Source organism: Myxine glutinosa, chromosome 6, assembly GCF_964187855.1.
Source record: "Myxine glutinosa chromosome 6, kmMyxGlut1.1, whole genome shotgun sequence".
Lineage (NCBI taxonomy): Eukaryota > Metazoa > Chordata > Myxini > Myxiniformes > Myxinidae > Myxine > Myxine glutinosa.
Window position 1 is genome coordinate 59,680,266 of NC_136266.1, and position 14,253 is coordinate 59,694,518.

The 14,253-nt window shown below is 46.8% G+C and overlaps 1 protein-coding gene across 1 annotated transcript in view; it reads right to left on the reverse strand.

Moving 5' to 3' along the window:
• Positions 1-8,776: 8,776 nt before the first annotated feature.
• The window catches only part of LONP1 (lon peptidase 1, mitochondrial), a 32,606-nt gene continuing 27,129 nt past the window's right edge, over positions 8,777-14,253 (reverse strand). Inside the window, exons 16-18 of the mRNA XM_068120123.2 lie at positions 13,642-13,856; positions 13,263-13,427; positions 8,777-11,182 (exon numbers count right to left, since the gene is read on the reverse strand). Coding sequence (XP_067976224.2) covers positions 11,006-11,182; positions 13,263-13,427; positions 13,642-13,856 — 557 coding nt within the window. The 3' untranslated portion in view covers positions 8,777-11,005. The remainder of the gene's footprint in view (positions 11,183-13,262; positions 13,428-13,641; positions 13,857-14,253) is intronic.

The window sequence follows — 14,253 nt, forward strand, 5'->3', positions numbered from 1 at the left end:
CGATTAATTGATTAATTAATAAATCAAAAATAGCCTTTGCAGCCAAATCACCTGGTCATTGGCATGTCCAAATATCAGCTTCCTAACTCAAAAGGTGCCTGAGTTAATGGTCAGAAGAGAAAGGAAATTTGATTAATTAAACAAGTACTTAATTAATCGCTAATAATTAAATAACTCCTCAATTAATTGATTATTCAAAAAACAAAAAATACCGTTTTTGACAAAGGACTTGCTCACTACTGTGCCGAAATTTCAGCTTCCTAGCTCAAAGGATGGCTGAGATATTGTCCGGACAAACAAGAAAGCAAGAAAACAAACAAACAACCAGAGTGAAAACTGAGTACTCCCTTTCAGCGTGCGTCACTGCAGAGCCCCCCCCCCTTCGGTGCCCGGTAATGACGATTTGCAATGCCTGGAGATGGCATAGGAAAGGTGCGGTGTACAACAACCAGAGTGAAAACTGAGTACTCCCTTTCAGCATGCGTCACTGCCGAGCCCCCTTCGGTGCCCAGCAATGACGATTTGCAATGCCTGGAGATGGCATAGGAAAGGTGCGGTGTACAACAACCAGAGTGAAAACTGAGTACTCCCTTTCAGCGTGCGTCACTGCCAAGCCCCCTTCGGTGCCCGGCAATGACGATTTGCAATGCCTGGAGATGGCATAGGAAAGGTGCGGTGTACAATATGTTGCCAATTTGAATGATGAAATAAAGAAATATTTTTGCTCCAAAAATATATGTATTTGGTGGCTTTGGTGTCAACAGGTTCAATGACTGACGATGTGTAGTGTTCACTCTGTACTTTCTGCTGGTATATCGGAAGTGATGAAGATTGGTTCAATTCACTAGTCTACTTGTTGCGGTTTTTAGAACCCTCCACTTTGTAAATATTTGTAATAATCCCTTATAAATAATCCCCTGTAAATATTCCCACTTTTGTGTAAAGGTCAAAGGTCGCACCCTAGTTAGGTCATATTGCAACACGTAGAACACCATATGATCTTCTTTAGTTATTTCATTAGTGTGTTTCAGGTAAAGATTTGTTTCCAATAGTTGAATCTGCGTTGTATGAATTAAATAAGAGTAGGCCCCAAAGTTCCTTTCAACATCAGTGCGAGTGGTCTTCTATCCCGCAAGCCACCATAAGCCACGTGGCAGAGTTGGAGAAGGAAGGAGCGCCAGGAATGAGGCGTGGCCCACCAACGCACCATCAAGGGGCGGACCGGTGAGCCCTCACGACCAATCAGGGCAGAGGCAGCTCACCGATGGGCGTGTCCAAAAAAAATAAAAAATCCAAAAAGGCAAGCGGCTTAATACGCGATCGGCCAATATAAGCGGGCGCGTGGGACTACTTAGAGAGATGAGTGATACGGGAGAGGACGGCAGAAGCGGACGACCCGAGAGTGGTGAAGGAGTCCCTGCTTGCCGTTGTCACGGACCATTGGAGGCGCACAACTGGCCGAAGGCTAAGGGTCAATTTATTACGTACGCCGCATCCCAGTCTTCCCCCCGCGATATAATTGTCCGCTCACGTTAAACGCCACGCGAAGCTGCCGGCCGCTTGTTGCCGCAGTACGAGTGAACACCCGGAGCGTGGACCGGAGCGCGAGGTCGGAGCCGGACCTCACCGCCGACCATCGACGCCTACCTACCACCTGCCCGGACCCTTCTCTTCCTTCCCACCAGCCCTGCCATTCCATCCTTTCGTGTAAGTGTGTTTGTTCTGTCCTGGGAGTGATAATATAAGAGTGTATAAGGTTTGCCCTGTGTATCTGCTTCTTCTTCTTCACTGTACATTCCCTTTCGTTTCTTCCTTGGTTTTGGTTTTGTACATAATTAATAAACCTGTGTTCTTCCTTCTTAATCTTTGGGTTTCCTCTCATCCGGTCACTTTAGCGATTTCTCCATTGATATACGTGGCACGATTTGGCCGACCGTTGTAATCGGGTTTAGTCTTTTGTTAATGGCTCGGATTTCGGACTGCTAACCGCTCGGCAAACTCCATCTTGTCCGGGTCCGAGAAGGGAATTATATCCCTGCATTGGGGAGAGATTGGCGAAGGTATCTGGGAACCCCTTGACCAATCTCACCCTGCAAAGGAGCGTGTAATTTCCAGGAACGGAGGATCGGCCAGTGTAAAAGACAAGGGGATTACCCCCCCTTGGTAAGGGGAGCGCCAACCCCCGGTTCCGTAACAATTGGTGTCTGGGAGTGGGATTGGACCCGAACCAAATTTTTTAATCCATCTCAAAAATTTGGTCAAAAATTTAGGAGCGGCCAAAATTATTTTTAACAACCAAATTTCTATCATGCCATGGATGGTCAAGGCGATCGGATGCCGGTGGGGGAGATAGAAGAGGGGTTAGAATCGACCCAGGACCCAAGGGAAGAAGTGGGAGCAATAGAAGAGGGGGTTGAAGAAGGTGCGGTAGAGGGGGTTGCAGGCACACAAAATCGCGGCGCGTCGCACATGGCCGCGGCAGCCGAGCCCGCGATACCAGGGGACGTCCAATTGTTTATGGCTGAAATGATGGCATGGATGGTAAGGAGGAATCAAAAACTGGATGCAATGAGGGACTAAGTGAGGGCTCAGAGAGAGCAATTGGGAAGCCAAATTGGGGGGCTAGAATGCAAATTGGAAGGCATGAATGGCCAAGCCAAATAAATTAATGAGGGGTTGGCGAGGGGGCAAGCCCGGTATGAAGTAAGAAAGTGTGAGAGGAGGTTAACCGCAGGTTGGGCGAGGGGGTCGCATTTGTGCACGACGAGGTGGCGCGGCTTGAGAAGCGCGGAGAAAGCGAGGCTGAGCAAGGCAATGTCACGTGGACCGGGATAGAAATCGTGACTCGGGGTGTGAAAAACCCGACGGCCGCCGAATTGGACAGGGCAAATTCATGTGCAGCTGCGGAAAAAGAAATTAGAATTGGAAAAGAAACCGAACCAACAGTGGAAATTGGAAAGACGCCAGACTTAGCAGGGCACTCGCGGGGTGAAGAAATGGAATATGTGCAAAGTCCGTGCTTGCATCATGATGCCATGCTTAATCCTTATAAAGATTTGCAGGTGTTGGAGCGAGGAGGAGGAAGAAGCGCCAAGGTGAGTAGGTTGGTATATGGGGCGAAGAGATTTTTCGGCAAAGTGTTTGTCGCGAAAAGAATTTTCGCGCGCTTGGGATCGCGAAAGCACCCGGGCGTTGGTGGAAGGTCCTTGGTGTGCTGCGGTACGAATGGCGTGCGTGTGAGGAAAAGGTGTGTGAAGGTGAACGGCGCGCGTGTGCGGATGGCGCCGGAGCACGAGTGTGTTACAGTGAGTGAGAATGAATGCACGACAGAGTGCGATTGTGACACGGAGAGTGAGATGGATGGAGAGAGTGTGCGAGGAGGCAAACCCGAGTTGGTGGTGGAGCACGTGATGGGGTGTGCGACGAGGGATTTCACACCCCTGGGTAGGTGTGCGCTGCGTGGGTATGTGCAAGAGTGCACACCCACGAGTGTTACGGAGTACGTAACGGAGGCGAGGTGTGTAACAGAGGAGTGTGTAATGAAGCAGTGTGCGAACAGCGAGTGGTGTGTAACAGAGAGTGTGGTGGTGGAATTGACGGAGTGTATGGAGACACCTGGATGTGTGAGTGTAAAAGGGGTCGCGTATGCGTGCGAGCATGTAAGGAAAGAATCGACGTTAACCGGGACAGCGTTTAGGCTGACGGATAGCCGACGCGAGCCCTCGGTCCGTGGTGTTCGTTGTGTGCTGCGGGGGCCGGCGGGGATCGGTGTCGCGTCGCTCCTGCTCGGAGCGCCGTGCGCGATCCGCGCCGGGCTCCGCCCTGCACGGTCGAGTCCGCGCCGGGCTCCGCCCTGCACGGTCGAGTCCGCGCTTTGCCAGGCAAAGCGGGCGGCCCGGTTCGAGGGGAGGTAGGAGGGGCCGGCACGGCGCCCCCTTGTGGTGGCGGCGCTCCACCCAGGCAAGGCTGGGCCATCGCTCATGGGAGCGCAAGGCATTGCGCCGGGATGGTGCCTTGAGCCTTGGCCCAACGAAACCTCCTCCCCTGAATCGAGTGCCGGACGGACCCAACCGCAGGAGACCAAACCACCCGAATTCATTGCTCGGCTTTTTGAAGCCGAGCTGTGATGAAAATGTAATGACGTACCGAGAGGCTCAGAGTAGTGACTGGATTAGCGATAGTGATGATGGCGAATGGTATATGGTGTAGAGGGATGGTATATTTACCATCCCTCACATCACATCTTGGGGGCACATGAGCATTAGTTTATGGGGTTATGGCGGTGAAAGCCTAGCCAGGGAGGGCTTGGATAATGTTAGGGTTTAGACATGACCATAGGTAACAGTAGATTTAAGTAGCGACATGATACCTGTAGAGGGGATGTAGAGCGATTAGTTGGATGATAACGATGAGGGAGTGCATAGTGTAAGGGAAGACGGGGAGCACGAGTTTCAGAAGGGAGTAGTTAGTTAGACGATGCTCTGTGTTTGGAGTGAGAGTGATGAAATGAGAAATTGAACGCGAGTATTTGTGGTGAGCATGATGATTGGCATGATATTGAGTGAATGCGCCTGGAGGAAAGGAGGGTGCAAGTGCCACCAGGTGTGCAAGTGCCAGCAGGTGTGCAGGTGGAATACAGGTGGCAAGTGAGAATGGTTGTATGGAATAGATGGCATGGAATAAATGGAGTTTGGAATGGATGGTGTGGAGTGAGTAGTGTGGAATACGTGGAGTGGAGTGTATGGTGCGAAAGGGTGAGTGGGGACAGGATGGACCCCTCACGAGTACCCGGGGAGGGTAGTTTAAGAGTAGGTAGAGGGAGTAGGTAAATTGTGGTTGGATATTGGCATCTGTGGTGCGAGTAGTTGCACAGAAGTGTTGTGTTGGGTGCATTAGTGGAGTAAATTGGCTGGGCGTGTGGCCTGTTAGTGTGTGTGATTAAATGGGCACTCCACCGCTGTTAGTCTGTCGGCCAAGTGAGGCCGCAGGTAGGCTCTGGGAGCCAGTAGTTGTTCAATGGGGCCCGAGGATCCGGAGGACGGACCCGGGTAGCCCGACACCAGAGAGGGCGGTAGGGGGTGAGAGCGCCAGAGGGCCTTCCCCAGGTCGGTTAGGGTAAGGAGCAGGTAAGCTCAGGAGACAACTACAGTGGCAGAGGTGTGCAGGTGAGCGGACCTGCTGGGAGCACCACACGACCCAACCCGGAAATTGTGCGAGGGCACAGGGAGTAGAATCGGGGGAGTGAGACCCCAAATTGGTGAGCACCACAGTTTGGTCAATGGGAATTGGTTTTTAGAACCACATCGTGTAAAATGGCCAATGGTTTGGCAGGGAAAGTACCTGGGTAGTGTAAAGTGTGTTAAAGTCATTTAGAAGGTAGTTAGGATTGAAAGTCTCTTCACACCATCCGCATCCACTCACCAAGGTGACAGGACTCCACACCACCGTCGTTTGCAGACATTTGGTATGTAAGACGCATCATGACGTGGGGGGTGACATTGTGTTTATGTTCCATCTCTTCCTCCCTAGGAGGGATTGATGAGGAATTGATTGGTGGCAAATTTGGTTTAGAGGGATCAATGACGAATTTCGATTAGGGGAGATATGGGGAAGACAGGACATTAGCGACGGATTTGTAAATTGTGTAAATACGGGGTAAGGGCAAGGGTAGATTAGATGACAGGGGGGGAACGTACGGTAGGGACGAGCTTTCTCGGCTCGCTCTCCTGCGCACCTCACCTCTGCATTACCTTGTGTTGATGTGTTCTCTTGCGCCCTTGCACCCCGCTAACCCTGCTTTGTCTTCCTTCCCCACTCATGGACCGTGGTCTTTGTGTGCCGAGGGGAAAGTGTGCAGGTGTCGCAGTTGTGTGCCCGCGCCCTCGCTGCTGCCTGCCTGGACAGGTACCCCACTTATGGACCGCATGTCTTGCGGCCTAGCACCATATGGATCACAGGTCTGTGGCCAAGCACCACACTCATAGACCCCACGTTTTGGGGCCTGGCACCTCTGCTGGGGACCGGCCATTGTGGCCAGGGAGATCTTGCTTGCGGACCACGGTTGAGGTGGCACCTAAGCCATGCAGGTGGACCACCCTTAGTTGGCCCCTGCTGGCCATAATTTAAAAAAGTGGACGTGTTTTGTGCCCTTTTATTACCAACTAGGCAGCAAGCAATAAGTCATCAGGAACATCGGCCCAGCAGCCAAGAACATCGGCCCAGCAGAGAAGACATCGCAAGTCATCTGCTGATTATTCTTGAAATGTATGACTGTGCACGGGATGGTGCTTTTTGTGCATATTGGTGCTTTTTTCATATTGGTGCTGGTGGTATCGGTGCAGTGCAGTGTACATGCTTTCCTCTTTTCAAAAGTTCTTCTTTTGTTTCCCAAAAGACAGGTCCTGGGTTCGCGTTGTAAATACCAAACTAGTGTCTTTGTAAATAATGCTCCCCACCGTCAATGTGTAGTTTGAAAATTAATTCCGTAATTCGGTTATTCTGTGGGCGTGAATCTGATAGATAGAATGCAACGCAGCAGGCGGGACATACTTATTTGTTTTTAAAAATGTCGCACTCAGGGTGAAGTTAATAGTAGAGGGTTAACACACCTGAGTGTCACACTAAGTTAAAGTTTTTTTCGGGCCGGGACGGCCCTGGAGGAAATGAGGGTGCTGTGTTGCGGTTTTTAAAACCCTCCACATTGTAAATATCTATATAATAATAGCGTAAGGACTCGACTTTGTTATCCCTTTTACGCCGCACCCAGTGACCCGATGCCCACGGCACTAATGGATTTACGATCTACGAACCGTGCTCTTTGTTTATCATGTACAGCCATACTCGAAAAATCTGAATTAGCCGACGTTGGGGCCCAAAAGCATCCGATTAACTGCCGATATGACGCCATTCTACGACGCCATCGTATTGGCGTCTGCTGGGCGAAGGCGAAGCAAGCCGTCCGGCGTCCGCTGATTGGACAGGCGAAGGTGAAAGCAAGCTGTCCACTGAGTGGACAATCCAGAGCATGCATTTGTCCCGGTGATCGTTGTTCATATACGCACTCTTCATTCTCATCTTTCTTCCTAACTCTTACTCGGACAAGCAAATCCCCTATGCCATCCATAATGGTACACTCTATCCATACACCACATCCTCCCTTCCGTGGATGTTCCACGGGTTTCGGCTAGTTTGTAATAATCCCTTATAAATAATCCCATGTAAATATTCCCACTTTTGTGGAAAGGTCAAAGGTCGCACCCTAGTTAGGTCATATTGCAACATGTAGAACACCATAGGATCTTCTTTAGTTATTTCATTAGTATGTGTTTCAGGTAAGGATTTGTTTCCAATAGTTGAATCTGCGTTGTATTAATTAAATAAGAGTAGGCCCCAAAGTTCCTTTCAACATCAGTGCGAGTGGTCTTCTATCCCGCAAGCTGCGATAAGCCACGTGGCAGAATTGGAGAAGAAGGGAGGAGCTCCAGGAATGAGGCGTGGCCCACCAACGCACCATCAAGGGGCGGACCGGTGAGCCCTCATGACCAATCAGGGCCGAGGTAGCTCACCGATGGGCGTATCCAAAAAGGTAAGCGGCTTAATACGCGATAGGCCAATATAAGCGGGCACATGGGACTACTTCGAGAGATGAGTGATACGGGAGAGGACGGCAGACACGGACGACCCGAGAGTGGTGAAGGAGTCCCTGCTTGCCGTTGTCACGGACCATTGGAGGCGCACAACTGGCCGAAGGCTAAGGGTCAATTTATTACGTACGCCGCATCCCAGTCTTCCCCCCCCGCGATATAATTGTCCGCTCACGTTAAACGCCACGCGAAGCTGCCGGCAACTCGTTGCCGCGGTACGAGTGAACACCCGGAGCGCGAGGTCGGAGCCGGACCTCACCGCCTACCATCGACGCCTACCTACCACCTGCCCGGACCCTTCTCTTCCTTCCCACCAGCCCTGCCATTCCATCCTTTCGTGTAAGTGTGTTTGTTCTGTCCTGGGAGTGATAATTTAAGAGTGTATAAGGTTTGCCCTGTGTATCTGCTTCTTCTTCTTCACTGTACTTCCCCTTTCGTTTCTTCCTTGGTTTTGGTTTTGTACATAATTAATAAACCTGTGTTCTTCCTTCTTATTCTTTGGGTTTCCTCTCATCCGGTCACTTTAGTGATTTCTCCATTGATATACGTGGCACGATGTGGCCGACCGTTGTAATCGGGGTTAGTCTTGTTAACGGCTCGGATTTCGGACTGCTAACCGCTCGGCAAACTCCATCTTGTCCGGGTCCGAGCAGGGAATTATATCCCTGCTTTGCGGAGAGATTGGCGAAGGTATCTGGGAACCCCTTGACCAATCTCACCCCGCAAAGGAGCATGTGATTTCCAGGAACGGAGGATCAGCCAGTGTAAAAGACAAGGGGATTACCCCTCCTTGGTAAGGGGAGCGCCGACCCCCGGTTCCGTAACATACTTATACATGATTAGGTCTCTACCTCATCCATGTACTTGCTCTCTTTGTACTCTTTTTCCTTAAATGCATTTCCCTTTTCCTCTCATTTTTACTTCTCAAAATCTCTTTCTTTCTATTTCCTTACACTCTTCTGTCCTTAATATGCTTCTTTCTTCCCTATTTCGACACCTTTCCTCCTCCACTGCCTCCTTTCCCCTCTCTCCCAATTTAATCTTCACTCTTTCTCACTCTCTTGCCTCTCCTCTTCCATCTTCGAAGTGATACTGATTATTGATTGTGTTACAAGGAAGCTTACAAATGTATGTTCAGGTTAACTTGACACTTTAATTGCACAATGTTGGGCAAATAATCTTTGGCAATTGAACATACACTTCTCATTGCACATTATAAGATCTGGTCAGAAGTGTGGAAAATCGGCAATGAATGGCTGAAGCTTTTCATTACCTTACAAATCAATTCAAATGTAGGTTATGATAAGCATGTTTTCCTTCTGATAAGCAAAAATAAATAAATAATAATGGCTGTATCAATGACACACTTAAATAAAGTTTACAACTTACACAAGCAGTTAAAAATAATCCTGATATTAAACATTGCCTAGTTATCATGTTCCCCCTCTCCCTTCTAATTTTTTAATTTCACATTTACAAGCGATCACGAATAATGTACGGCAGTAGTCCGTAGACCTGTTTAGTTAGATTTTGTAGCTCGCGCGTAGGGCTTTAACATGGCGCGTGTTGTCACGTGATCGCTAAAAACTGAAACCGAGTTGGCCAAATTCTGTGTATAAAGGGCTCTGCACAGACTCAGACGAATTTCCGAATACAACAAGAACCAGAAGTGAGAAACTTTCCAACCATTTTATATCCGGATTTCATGGATTACAAAAAGTATTTACACCCTGGAAGATGTGAAGGCATGGAAAGTTTTGATGCCTACAACTAGTTGAAGTCTGCATGGATCGGTGATGTTCTTGTGAAGAATGGTGATTACTTTGTACAAGCAAAGGTAGGCCTGTAACACATTAACGACACGGACTCGTGTCGGCTGAACAGATAAACATGATGTTATATTATACATGTTAACATCATGTCCATCTGCTTTGACATCTCCAGTACTCTTGGATGTTTATCCGGCCCAAAAGCTTTATCTTCTTAAGTCAATTCCAAGAAAGACACCAACCCTCCTACTTGGGTCTCATCCAACTTTCTGAAAGCACTCCTATTGCCCAAAAAATGACTCCCACAAGTTTCCAAATGTGAAACCTTGCTGCAAACCATTTTTGCAACCACAGGTGACCGTCTATTGTTCTGTTCATGAATTGTGATCCCTTTCCAATTCCGCGACGACAATGCTGTGTGCGTAAAGCTGTATTTACATATCATCATTTCATAACCAACTAATATAATATATTGGTTGGATATGAAATATAATCTCCAGGGCCTCTTCTTTACTACCTTTCTGCAGCCGCTCTCCACCTTTGCCCACCTACATCCCCGCTTGTTTAAAACGCCTCCACACACCAACACCTACCTCCTCAGATATAACCAACAAAACAAAATAATATGGGTTTATATTTTCTGTTCTTGCCCCAAAATGTTGAAACCTATGTGGATAAGTTCCAACACAAAATGATGATAAAATCCAAGCCGATGAAAATGTTTCAGTCTTTGGGGGGTGGGAGGAGGGTTGATAAGATTATAATCACAAATGCAAATCCAATCCAACCCATGATCATAATATCAAAGTAAAGAAATTTTAAAATAGAGACAAGATAACAGGACATTTTGATTTGTATTTTTGTTTTTTACTTCTCTTAGCTCATGAGAGCTACAGGTTTGAATGAATATCATATGGCACAAAATGTATCAAATCGAAAATGACAGCTTGGATTGCAAAAAGGATGCATTTTGTTTTCAATAGCAAGTTTGAAGGATTCTTCATGTGTACACTCACCCACAAGTTTAAGTGGGCACACTGAGGCTTGGTGTCAAGCTGGTAAGCAAACTCATTTGGTTCATTTATAGGTGATAAAGTCCAAAACCTCTGCTTTAAACGTCATATTAATGCATCCAGGCCCCCGATTACTGGTAACCTGGGAATGAGTTTGTGGTTATTCACTACCTGACATCAAAATGTGGTCATACTGTCAGCCGGAAACACCTAAAAGAGGACAAGCAGCTACGCACACCATCTTGCTGAACAATGTTCTGGTGCCAACTTGCTCCTCAAAGATCTTATCTGTTGCACCTGTCAACCTCTACCAGGATATCTCGTACATTAATGTTGTCCAACATCATAGCAACATAAAAGGAATGTTACAACTCAATTGTGCTTCAAAAGCATTATCAAAGCAAAGTTGTTGCTGATTTCAATTGTTTTAACAATAATACATCCCTCGGACACATTTCATTGCACATCTGTGGAGATCGTCTGCAGATGCCTGCTGATTGCAAGGGAGCAGACAAAATAAATGCACTTCCTTCTTCTCTCCACATAAAGTAGAAACTGCTCCGGTTAGCAAGAAGATGGCTCATGTCATAGATTCAGCAAGAGAGGAAGATGGTTCATGGAAGGCAATGTCAAAAATGTCATTGTATTTTTCTACAAAATGGACCTCGAGACCCTCTGTGATGTATGTTGCCAAGTCTGCAAAGTCCTTTCTGTTATCAGATGGAAGAATAATGATTATCACACCTGCTCTCCGTGCCTGTGGGAAGAACGGATAGTTTCATTTCCACCTTCGTATCAAATCTCAAAATCCCCACATTACGATGCAAAGTAAAGGTTATATACCGATCTATAAATCACCAAAAACCCCTGGGAGATTATGCACAGAAAAGGGAAATAAAATAAATGACGTTGCTTGCAAAGTTATTTTATCTCTTCATGCACATACCATTAGAGATGTGATTATTACAATCGACCCATTGCAGTGTTTCTTGGAAGCTTTATTCATTCACCATGACCCAGTTGTACAAGGCATTTGGCATATTTCTCACCATGCTTGACGATGTTGCCATGCCGTACTCGCATATTTTCGCGTAGCTCATAAATGTGGAAGTACTGCCACAGAGCAAAGCGTTTAATGCGTGCATCTGTTATTTGTACCTGTGAACCACGTTTGACTACTGGCACTGCCAAGCAAAAACCTACCAAGTACCTGGCACTACCAAGTATAAGGAAATCACTACCAAGTAAAACAACCCTGCCTCTGAATGGCAAATCCTCCTGCATTAGATCACACAACATCTGGCCCACTGCCTCAAGCATATGGCGATATGTCATAGGTGCTTCATCCCACACAATGAGAGCTGCCTGACGGACAAGTGTAGCAAGCTCTGTCGAGCTAAAACCCTCATTTATTATCCAAATTGCTCCTCCCTTTATTTGGGCGATGTATTGGCAACAGAGCACTGCCTCAATCGCTCCCAAAAGTATGAAACAACCTGGGTTACGTACATGAAGCAAAATCGTGGTCACTGCCTATGTGCATACGTATATAATACATCATGGTTATATAGCTCAGATAGATAGCACTGGCCCGTAGGCTGACGCTTTAGTCCTGAAGTCCATCACCTTCACAAGGGTCGTGATGCTTAACATCTTCAATCTTTAAATATTTGATGATCCCTTTAACAGTTGTTTTGGTTGTTTTACCATGAACGGGAAAGTTATTGTTATGTTATCTTATGATTTCCAGAGATGTCTTTAGGCTAACCATCGCACCAAAATGGCAGAATTATGATTTTCCTGCTTACAATTGTGGGCGGAGTCAGGCCAGCTGTCCAACCAATGGGATTTGACCAGAAGGCTTCAGATGCACGCAGCCACGCAGGCAGTTTCATTACATTTTAAAGTTATAGTGATAAATAAATACATGCACAAAACACATGATAAAAGATGATAAAAGAAACCAGTGACTTAAATATTAACAAAACATCTGCACAAGAAAAATAGGTTAGCTTATAATCAACGCACTCGCCTCCGACAGAGCTATCGCGTCTGGGTTCAATTCCTGACCCAAATATAAAACTGTCAGTAGAATGAAGAACTAGTCTTGCCGGTGAAGGCGAGCTAGTGTCGATCTGCGTCGACAGACATAGAACAATGGATGAAATCAGCAGGAGGTTTATGAAGGTATGCATACCACAATGGGAAGCAAGCTGAGGTTTTGGGCATTAATCCTTCATCCTAGCAAAAGACGGCCTGAAGAATTAACGCCCAAAATGTCATTTTCCCCTTGCTTTCCACAGCGTTTATCACACCTCAACCAACTTCCAGTTTATTTTAGTCCAGTATAAAACTGTCACCCTGGTGTTTCAAAGGCATCAAGTCGTGCACAATCCGTGTGATGTTAATGTTAAGATGGGAGCCCGTTTACCAGCATTGGTTGCCAGTGTATGTTAAAGATCTAACGCCATCTCTCACCGATGTACATCAAAGATCCCATAGTGTTTATAAGCGAGTATGCTAGCATCCTGACTAAATTCCAAATCCCAGCATTAACTAGCTCCGGTCGAACATTGACCCTGGCTAGCCAGTCCATGAAAGCCTTGGTTCGACAATAAATACTTCATGGACCTTCAATCCCAACTTATTACAAAAGGCTGATGACAATAAGCAACACAAGTATCCTTTAATGTTCTACCATTCAAGTGAGTCGTCGACAACAATGATCAATTTTTAACCCTGAAATGCATGTTAATGTTTTGGAAATTCTAAATAAAGCACAACATTAGTCTAAATCCCATACCGAGTACCAGTGCCCTCTACTGTAGGCCACTCACCGCAATCGTTTTCTCTTTAATGCCACCGACAGGAAGCACTTTGCCAGTAAGTGAGAGTTCCCCTGTCATAGCCAGGTCTGCTCGTATAGCACGACCCATAGCCAATGACAATAACGCTGTCACGATAGTACAGCCAGCACTTGGTCCGTCTTTAGGCGTTGCACCCTATTGAGAAGAAAGAGGAAAATGGAAGGGAAATAAAACAAGAGGAAAATGGATGAGTGAAATTTGAGTTAGAGTGCAATAAAGGGAGTGCAATTGAGTACACAGAAAGAAAATAGAGATGGATAAGTGAGGCATAAAAAGATAGAGGGAAAATAAGACACTCAAGCTGCCAATTTCTCAACTTCATCAATACTTGTCAATACTCTCTGCTCACTTCTGGAACGTGTAGGTGAAGGTGCCCGGAAGTGAGCAACACCGCAGCCTTTGGATCTTTTTGGAGCAGGAAGGACCGTGCAAAGGTGAGGGCAATTTTAATGCTCTCCTTCATCACATCACCAAGATGTCCAGTCACCTCAATGGAGCCTTCATCCTCAGTCTTTGGGTTCAACTGACGCCGTAGTGCCACCTCCACAAACAGCGTGGAACCTCCTGTGAGGGAGGGGATATGGATGAAGAATATAAATTATGCAGAAAGGAGGATGGTGAATGTAGTTTGGGCACATAGCTAAAATAAATAAATAAATGGAAAGATTCAGGAGTGGTTCAGGAGGGCAGGGGGTGGAGTTGGTGAGAGTATTGTGTGAAGTGAAAGTGGGTGAACTGACAAAATAATCGGGAGAGGGGGAGATACAGGAGGCAAAAACTTATGTCAGGTCACATAAATTATAGAAACAGAAGCGAAAAGTAGAACAGCATGCGGTCGAGCACATATCTCCGCCTGGCTGAACAGTTTACATTTTGTGTCTTACTGAAAGGCCAGGTTTCTATCCTGACAACCAAAATCGAATCAGCTTTTTCTGGTCACCTACCTAACTCATCCACCTAG